A 10,741-nucleotide genomic window follows, 5' to 3' on the forward strand; every position below is an offset into this window, starting at 1 on the left:
GCATATATATTTATATTTATTTTCTATATACAAGATCCTTCTATCTATATATATTATGATATATTATATTTTTCTTATATATATTTTATATATTATCTAATATATATATATATATATATATATATTTTATATATATATCATCACTATACAAAATATATTTTCCCATTCTTTGTTTAATTCTTCATATTTATTTTTATATATTTATATTATATATATAGAAATTGTATTTTCATATCCTTCCCATTTTTCGTTTTCTTATATATATGTTTTATATATGTTATATATATACGGACTATTAGTTATATGATATATATATATAAATACTATGTTATATACTATTATTTCTTTATATATATATATATCGTTCTAATATATATCTAAATATTATATTTCTTGTTGGTAGGTGATTATTATATATATATATGTTCTAGTAGCATATCTAATATATATCAAATTGCCTCTTATCTTCTGCACTACTATTGCTATCTTTTTATAATAATATATATTTAATACAGTCTCCTATTATTCTTTCCATTATATAATAGGAATATTAAAGTCTCCCAGTTATATATATATATATTGTGATTTATATATATATATATATATATATATATATATCAAACTCTTTAGTATATGGGGGTCTATATATTACAATGTTCACTAATTTTCCATATATAAATTCTACCGCTATTAATTCACATTTCTATGTATATATTTCTCACAGATTTACATAGTGGCATCTCTGTATATATATATGGTTATATATATAGTTTCTATTTTATATATGATCTATAAGTTTAAATATTTATATATCATCATTATATCTCTTGGGATATATATATATATATATATCAATATTCTATTTTCATTTTGGGTTAGTTATTCTAAGAACTCTATCTTTCTTTATATATATATAAATATGCGCGTTCATCACTATATGGTTTGCGTATTATCTCCATTATCTATATATATAGTTATATATATATATATTTCCATGTCTCTTTCCTATTCTGATATATATATCTTTCATTTCATAAATTATACATTAAAAAATCCAACTTTTCCATTATACTTGTTCTTTATATATATATATATATATATATATATATATATATATATATACTTATCTATATATCTGCACCATCATATATGTAGATACATTATATGTTCCTTATATATATATATATATATATATCATATATATATGCTGATATATTATATATATGTTGTTATATATGTTTTTATATATCATCATATATCTTTATTCTTTATTATATATTATATATTTACCTTGAGAGAGAGAGAGAGAGAGAAATTTCCTTTGAGCAAGAGTGAATATCCATACCTGTATATATATATATATATATAAATACACACAAGAACAGTTTCCGCCTTCCTACAATAGCATTTATCAAATGAGAGATATATAGAGAGATATAGAGAGAGAGAGAGAGAGAGAGAGAGAAGATATATAAAAATACGTACTACACACCAATATCTTGAATGTTCACAGAGAAGAAAGCTAACGGTCTACGAGGAATTTATTATTACTTATTACTTATTATAAGCCATCAAAGTTTTGGAAATTCAACCTGCTCTAATTTCTTTATTTTTCAAGAGACAAAGTTGAATTTTGTAGGAGATGAAGTATCTGCAATCAGATAGAACAGAATATATAAAAAATATAGTTACCCCTATTTTTGGGAAAAAAATATATAGTTATTTAAGCTGATATATATGAAATATATTTTGAAAAGTTGGGGCGACGGGCTCTTCTAATGCTGGACGCCTGTCTGATATATTGAAGAAGACAAATACTATTTGATAAAAAGTAAAAAAATAAGACATAAATTAATAAAAAAATAATTAATCCTAACTTAAAGCCAGCATTATTCATCTAAATATTCTCAGGTGATAAATTAAGATTCAAATTTTAAAATTTTTTTACATAAGTTCACTCATAATTTTAATCACATTAAGGAACTCAAGACCCATTATCGTTATTGAATTTTCCTCCACAGTTTATAAGGATTTTCCATTTAGCTCCTATGCCTGTGAAAGCACCGTTCTGCAACTCGGTCTTCGGTTAAGCAACGTTACTTTAACTCAGTACAGTAGAGTAAAATTGCATTTCTGGTCTCAGCTGGTCGGCACGGAAGTTTGTTAGTCATCGTGGCTCTTCCACTCCAGATGTCCTGGTCTGCGTCCCCAGGGCGATGAAAATCACTGGCTCTGTATCATGATTAGTTACTGCTGAAGGGTCGGTCTGCTGTGGTGGGAAAGGTTTGAAGACAAATAAAATTTCCCAGACTTAAATATTCAAGTCTTCTTCTGTCTTTTAGACTTCTCTTATTGAATAGGTTTCATTACTGAAATAATCAATAATAATAATAATAAAATAATAACCCAGAAGTAATAATAATAATTTTTTACTATGCATATTCATGATCCACTGAAACAATAAAACAAAATCAGAAATAAAGAAAAACAGCCAACGAAATAGTTATTTCAGGATGTTAGGTAAAGGTTTGCTTCTTTTATGTGTTATGAGATTATTTTTGCATTTGAAAGGTCACTGAACACTGAAAAAAATTTATTTTATTTTAAGTGACAAAGTCTGTTATTTTAACCTAAGCGTCTCAGAGACAGGCCCTTGCACTGTTATTACTAAAATTTGATTTATCCCTTTGAATAAACATACCAATAAACCATAGAGGATAGTATGTACAGGTGAATGATTTTTTGCCTAGAAAATATATTTTCAAGAGTTCGAGTTTTGATTATGTAAAGGCTGTATGAATATTAATGGTGGATACAGTTCTCTCATTTCTATCTCTATAACAAGTGATTAAATCTTTTATGATTTAAGTAAGTATAAGGTGCGTGGTAATTAAACCCAAGGAACCTAAAGTACTTTGTCGTCCAAAACTTGATCCCTCTCCTTTGATTCTCTCTCTCCCTTTTCCACAAAATACCAAGAAAACAAATGAGTGACAAAACCTTGAAGTACATCTCCTCTCTCTCTAAATTTCTCTCTCTCCCTTTTCCACACAAAGAGACCAACAAATGGTCCATGGGAGTTTTGATCTCTTCTCTCTATGGAAATCTTTCTCCCTTGAAGAAAAGGAGAAGAATAAACAAACAAGAAAAGTAGCAAATTTTGCAGAATGCTTGCAACATCTCTCTCTCTCAGAATGTCGATAAAATCTGATCATGTTTCTCTCTCTCTCTCTGCTATGGAGGATTTTACACAAACATACCAACAAGCATAGAATAATAAACAGTTTAGCAGCATCTCTCTCTCTTCTTCTCTCTTTCTCTCTCTCTCTCTCTCTCTCCACAATAGTGCTAGTGCAAAGGGTGCTATTGGTCAAAAAAAAACCCACTCCGAGGAATTACGAGTGCAAAGCTTTAAAAAATCAAAAAAAAAAAAATGACTATAGCATCATGCAGTTATGATTCATTGCTAAACAACTGTGACAAATCTCCATCATTAAGAAAAGCCAAACAGAGAGGGATTTTTTGCATCTATGCCCTGGAACCTGGCTTTCATTTATATCCAGCCGCTACTGAAGCAGGTTTGACTGTCCCTAGAGGTAAATACCTAGAACTTTAAAAGTTAACATTCCCAATTCCAAATGGTGTATGTTATAATGAGAAATGTTTTGACACCCGGACATTATTGTTGTGATTATTATTTTATTATTCTTATTATTATTATTATTATTATTATTATATTCGACATTACAATTACTTTATTATTATTATATGAAACGACAATACAATTGCTTATTATTATTATTATTATTTTATTATTATTATTATTCAATATTATTATATGAACTGACATTTTATTAGTTATTATTATTTTCTATATGAACGACATTACAATTATATTATTATTATTATTATTATTATTATATTATTATTATTATTATTATTATTATTATTATTATTATTATTATTATTATTAGGCAAAGTTTGCGTTTCGTCTGGCAAGTGGATTTTATGCCTATAATAGTGTTGAAATGAATCTACAAAGTAAAAAATTCACGCATAATTTGCTTATGAAAGAACCTAAGGCACGTGAACATTTCAAGCGTGTAAATATTTAAAAAAGCAACATTTTTCTGAAACCTAATTTTTCTGAAACCTAATTAACGCCTTATATTCCAAAGCAAAATTTTCTGAAACCTAAGGTACGCGTGAACATTTCAAAGCAATATTTTATTAAACTTAAGTTAGCATATATACTTCAAAGCAAAAGTTTCAATGAATCGCTTAAACTTTTATGTTGTGCTCAAAGAGCAAAGTGTGGCATTTGTCATGAGCAAAAGGCTGCGAATATAAACTTTATTTTTCAACGAAGTATTTTTAAAAATATTAACAACAAATAATTTTTATTAAACACGAAAACTAGCGCCAGTGACAAAATAACCAGCAGCTGAGTATTTAAACCTAACTGATAATATTACCAACAGATAATTTTATTAAACACGGAAACTAACTTCATTAACAAAAATACCGTGCAGCTGAATATCTAAAATTAACACGCAACTTCGTCTTCCAGCGTCCAAAACTGCACGAGTGTCCCAAACGCAAAAACAAGCGACAAGAACTCGATGTCCCGGATATAAAACTGAGAAAATACAAAGAACAAGTCTACACAAACACAAACACACACAAACACAATAGACAGGTAAAAGCCAGAGGAAGTTGTGCGTCAATGGGACTCCCACGCCCTGGACCGAGCGAGCAGCAAGGGAATGAGGAACCATTTTTTCCTTTGCAAAAGGAGAGGAGAGTTTAGCATTTACGAAGGGAAGGTTATGGTGACGAAATTCACCTCCCTCCAGAACGGAAAAAAAAAAAAAAATGCCCCCTTTGAAGAGAGGAGTCGCCCATTCTGTTATTTGTGGAGTGGGTCTCTGTCTCTCTCTCTCTCTCTCTCTTAAACCAATGAGTATTTATGGTAAGTAACTCACTCTCTCTCTCTCTCTCTCTCTCAAACTCAGGAGTATTGAGAATAGGAATCATTCCAAACCAATGGAAAATTTATAGTAAAATAGTTCTTTTCTCTCTCTCTCTCTCTCTCTCTCTAAAATCCAGGAGTATTTATGAGAATAGATAACTCGTTCCAGACCATTGGAAAATTTATATAGTAATAATTCTCTCTCTCTCTCTCTCTCTCTCTCTCTCTCTCTCAAAATCCAAAAAAATTTACGAGAAAGGCATTCACTTTTTCAAACCCGACGGAAAATTTATAAAAACAATCTCTCTCTCTCTCTCTCCAAATTCAAGAGATAATTATGGGAATGGATACTCTGTTTCGAAAACGAAGGAAAGTTTATAGCTACAACCTCTCTCTCTCTCTCTCTCAAAAACCTCTCTCTCTTCCATGGCAATCGACCCTCCTTGTCTCTTTCTTTGAAACCAAGGAGGAAGAATATTTATGGCAATCGATTCATCTTCCTACGAACGACCCTGGAGTTGACCAAGGAAGGGAAAATGACAAAGACGAGACTCCTGCTCCACCACCTCCACCTCCTCCTACTCCTATTCCTCCTCCACCTCCTCAACCTCCACCGGTACCTAAACCTCATTCTCCTCCTCCTCCTCCTCCTCCTCCTGCTCCTACTCCTCCTCCACCACCTCCTCCTCCTCAACCTCCACCTATACCTCCTGCCACTCCTCCTCCTCATCCTCCACTTCCTCCTCTACCGGCACCACCTCCTCCTCCTCCTCCTCTACCTCCTCAACCTCCACCTACACCTCCTGCTACTCCTCCTCCTCCTCCTCAACCTCCACCTCCACTGGCACCACCTCCTCCTCCTCCTCCTCCTCCTCATCATCATCATCATCATCATCATCCTCCTCCACTCCCCACTTCCTCCCCCTCCTCACCCTCACCCTCCTCCTCCTCCGTCAGCGGAGCGAAGCACTATCACACCGTCTTGGTTCCCACGCGGGGCAGTCAAGACGAACGAAGAAGACGCGGTTCCGGGGAACGCGCGTCGCCACCCACCACCGCACGCGGGGTCGCCCACAGGCACGCTCTTGCTCGCTCCATGGCTGGCTCGCTCCATGGCTGGCTCGCTCCCTCCTGAGACGCTTGTGTTATTACTCTTACGACCCTCCTTCCCGTTGCCTTCTGCTGGGGGAGGGGAGGAGAGGGGAGGGGGAATGGCTGTTAGGGGGCATGATTGTTGGAACCAGGGGAGTGGAAGTGGCACGGCGAGGGCCAGATCCCAGGGGGAGGGGAGGAGGCACTGTGAGGGTAATACCCCCAAAGGGAAGGGGTTAGAGTAAGACGAGGTAGGGGAAGGACACACGGGGGGGGAAGTATTATGGATAGGGCACACAGGGTGAGATTCAGGGCAAGGGGAGGGACATGAGGAAAGGATGAGGAAGGGGAAGGGGAGGGGGAACTGAGGGTAAGGGAACGTGCAAAGGGAGGGAGGAAGGGGGAATGGAGTAGTCTTAATGAAGAAAAAGACATGACTGCGCAATGTTTTGCGGTCCGTGAGCGTGGAAAAGCAATTCCGACAGTCCATGCTTTATAAAACCATCGCACGGTCCGTCGCTAATGGACCGACCCGAAAAAGTGTCGGGTGATCGGACGTGATATCTGAAAAATTTCCCAAAAATATTATTTTTCATTTTTTCATTAATATTATTATTATTCCCTTTCCTTCTTAAAGGCTGTATTTTTGCAGCTATGTGTTTGCAATCAATCTAATAACTAGACTGACTGATTGATTTTAATTACCAAAAAATTCCCAAGAAAATTTTCCTTCTCTTCGTTAATATTATTGTTATCATTCCTCTCTCTTTTAAAAAGGTTATACTTTTGCCAGTCAATCTTAATATTAACTAGGACTGACTGATTGATTTTAATTAGCTAAAATTTCCCAAGAAAATATTATTTTTCCTTCTTCATTAATATTATTCTTATTTTTATTATTCTCTCCAGTCCTTCAAAGGCTATACTACTGCAAGTCAATATTAACTATGACTGACTGACTGATTTTTAGTTACCTGGCATCGCACTGACGCAATATAATTAATATTATTACCTCTCCTTAAAAACAATGCTTTTGCCAGTCAATCTTAAATATTAGCTGGGATTGACTGATTGATTACTAGTTATGTGGCATCACACTGACATAAAATAAGTATTATTATTTCCTCTTCTTAAAAACAATGCTTTTGCCAGTCAATCTTAATATTAACTTGGATTGACTGATTGATTATTAGTTATCTGGCTTCACACTGACGCAAAATACATATTATTATTTCCTCTCCTTAAAGACAATGCTTTTGCCAATCAATCTTAATATTAGCTGGGATTGAGTGATTGATTTTAGTTACCTGGCATCACACTGACGCAATAATTAATATTATTACCTCTTCTTAAGAACAATGCTTTTGCCAATCAATCTTAATATTAACTGGGATTGACTGATTGATTTTTAGTTACCTGGCATCACACTGACGCAAAATACATATTACTATTTCCCCTCCTTAAAAACAATGCTTTTGCCAATCAATCTCAATATTAACTGAGACTGACTGATTGATTTTAGTTATCTGGCATCACACTGACGCAATATAGATATTATTATTTTGCCTCTCTTCATAAACAATGCTTTTACCAGTCAATCTTAATATTAAACTGGGATTGAGTGATTGATTTTTAGTCACCTGGCACCACACTGACGCCAGTTATACGGTCTTCCCTCCCCATGACTACCAATAATAACTCACGCTTGTGGTTGGCAACTTTTACACAACCATTTCTCTCCTGTAAAACCGATCCCCGATAATTTGATGAATGGGTTATTGCTCATCATTTATACAGTTCATTTATTAATAAATTGACGCAGTCAACAACGAACCTCTGGAACTAAACTGAATTGAATATAGAATTTAGGCCAAGGGACAAGCGCTAGGACCTATGAGGTCATTCAGCGCTGAAACGGAAATTGACAGTAGAAGGTCTGAAAGGCGTAACAGGAGGAAAACCTCGAAGCAGTTGCACTGTGAATCAGTTGTTAGGAGAGGGTTAAGGAAAGTAAGATGGAAGAGAGAATATGAAAGGAGGTACATAAACGAACGAAGGGTTGCAAAAGAGGACGCTGCAAAAGGCTTAAGTAATGCCTACTGCACACATAGTGCAACGCCCCCTTCGGGGAACGATCTCTGGAGGTCAACGGTTCATTTCAGCGTGCCTTTTAATGCGCGTTATACGTTCACAATACACAAATACGATGTATATTTAAGTCTTACGCAGATATACGTAAAATAATTACATCTGTATTTGGTCTCGGTGTGATAGGTTATGTATACATACCATTCAGTATACATGCACGTTAAAACCATAATTGTAGTCCCTGTATTGTATCGTCATTCTATGCCCGTATATGACCACAGTTCTAAGTAAATGAATGAATTATTATTGTGTGCTATTACATATTATTATTATTATTATTATAATACACATCTTACCTCCATTCACAAGCAGCATGCCCAAAATCTATGTACCAAGGCTTAAACATCCTTTCAAAAATTCCCTTCTCTCTCTCTCTCTCTCTCTCTCTCTCTCTCTCTATTTTTTAATCCTTCTGTTAAACTAATAAAGAAAGAGCGTGTCACTCTCTCTCTCTCTCTCTCTCTCTCTCTCTCAAAAATCCTTCCTATAAACTAGTAAATAGGAGCATGTTTCTCTCTCTCTCTCTCTCTCTCTCTCTCTCAAAAATTCTTCCCATAAACTAGTAAACAGAGCGTGTTCTCACTCTCTCTCTCTCTCTCTCTCACCCCGATATCTCCATAAGCCACACAGGCAGGGAGGGGGGGAGGAAGTACCCCCCTCCTACTCCTCAAGGAGCAGCGAGCGGCTGTTGTTCACAAGCGGCGAAGGAGGAGGAGGAGGGAGGAGGAGGAGGAATAGGAGGAGGAGGAGGAGGTGGAGGTCCCACGCTCCTAGCCACCGGCAAGACCTGTTGTCGTTTCCACGGGGTTAAGGATGAGGTCACAGGGGGCGCCGACAACCACACCACCTCCCGAGACCTCGGCGCAGTAAGTGGTAGGTGATGAAGTAATTGTTGGTGGTTCAAGGAACAGGGGAACCGGGAGGGGAACGGGGGAGAACCGAGGAAACCGGGGGTAAAAACTGGGAAAGAACAGGGTGAAGGGGGCGGGGAGCTGAGGGGAAAGATCCAGAGGAATCTGGGAAAGGCACTGAGAGGGAAACTGGGAAGAACCGGGGGGGAACTGGGAAAAGAACCAGGGGGAAACTGGGAAAGGCACCGGAGGGAAACTGGGAAAGGAACCGGGGGAAAACTGGGAAAGAACAGGGGAAACTGGGAAAAGAAACTGGGGGGAAACTGGGGGAAGGAACTGAGAAAGGGGAAACTGAGAAAGAACAGGGGAACAGGAAGGAGAGAATGGGGAAAAGGGAACCGAGGAGGGGAAACTGGAAACTGGGAAGAAAGGAACGGGAGACTGGGGGAAACTGGGAAAAGAACCGGAGAAACTGGGAAAAGAACTGGGGAAATCTGGGAAAAGAACTGAGGGGAAGCTGGGATGGACAAGGAACCGGGGAAAACTGGGAGAAGAAACTTGAGGAACTGAGGAACCAGGACTGGAAAGACCAGAACTAGGGCCAGAAAATATATCAAGCCTGAGATATATATTTTGTGAAGCCTCAGGTGGTATCTCAAAATCTAATGAATATTTTGGAATAAATTTTTTTTTTCAAAACTGGAAGAAATTATAGTAACCTCTCTCTCTCTCTCTCTCTCTCTCTCTCTCTCTCTTTAATGTTGTGTGTGTGTGTGTGTGTGAGTGTGTGTCTCAAAATCTTAGGAATATTTACAGAATAAGCATTCTCTATCAAAACTGAAAGAAACTTATGGTAAATACTCTCTCTCTCTCTCTCTCTACTCTCTCTCTCTCTATCCAGGGATTTATATACGAGAATACATACTCTCTCCTCTTTTAAAAACAAAGGAAAATTTATGGTAAATTTCTCTCTCTCTCTCTCTCTCTCTCTCTCTCTCTCTCTCTCTCAAAATCTAAAGAATATATACGATAATAAATACCATATCCTCTCTTTCAAAACAGAAAACTGAAAGAAAATTGATATCAACTCTCTCTCTCTCTCTCTCTCTCTCTGTGTGTGTGTGTGTGTGTATGTGTGTGTGTGTGTAGGCTGCACTCCTACCCTCCTCCGTGACCAGTGGCGCGGAAAATGCATGAGAGTAACCTCTGCATACATAAGCAGACTCCGTTGGCGCAGGCGCAGCCTCTCCGAACAAGACATAATGTGACGCTAAATACAATGATAATGTATGATCTCATTATAACCTCAAGCACGCATTGTAACGCTAAAGTTCATGGATCATTAAGCAAATTTATGGGTTGAAACCCAGAGATCGCGAGTGAGAGAGACGAAGGCTTTTATTTAAGTTGGTTAAAGAAATATTCTTGAATGTATAGTGTACATACATACATACATACATACATACATACACTGTTATCTGGAATATTAAATAAAAAATAAGTAAGGCAACCCCCCAAAATAATTGCTCAATGGATGAAACCTAGGAAGCACTCATATGCTTTATATTTTTAGATTTCAGTATTATTATTATTATTATTATTATTATTATTATTATTATTATTATTATTATTATTATTATTATTATTATTATTATTGGCAATGTTTTTGAGGGTTACC

At 36.2% G+C, this 10,741-nt stretch overlaps 1 protein-coding gene across 1 annotated transcript in view; it reads left to right on the forward strand.

Annotated features, from left to right (window-relative positions):
- Positions 1-6,107, forward strand: part of LOC136839050 (WAS/WASL-interacting protein family member 3-like) — a 12,570-nt gene extending 6,463 nt beyond the window's left edge. The window contains exon 2 of the mRNA XM_067104714.1: positions 5,439-6,107. Coding sequence (XP_066960815.1) covers positions 5,439-6,107 — 669 coding nt within the window. The remainder of the gene's footprint in view (positions 1-5,438) is intronic.
- The last annotated feature ends 4,634 nt before the right edge of the window (positions 6,108-10,741 follow it).

This window comes from Macrobrachium rosenbergii, chromosome 5, assembly GCF_040412425.1.
Source record: "Macrobrachium rosenbergii isolate ZJJX-2024 chromosome 5, ASM4041242v1, whole genome shotgun sequence".
NCBI lineage: Eukaryota > Metazoa > Arthropoda > Malacostraca > Decapoda > Palaemonidae > Macrobrachium > Macrobrachium rosenbergii.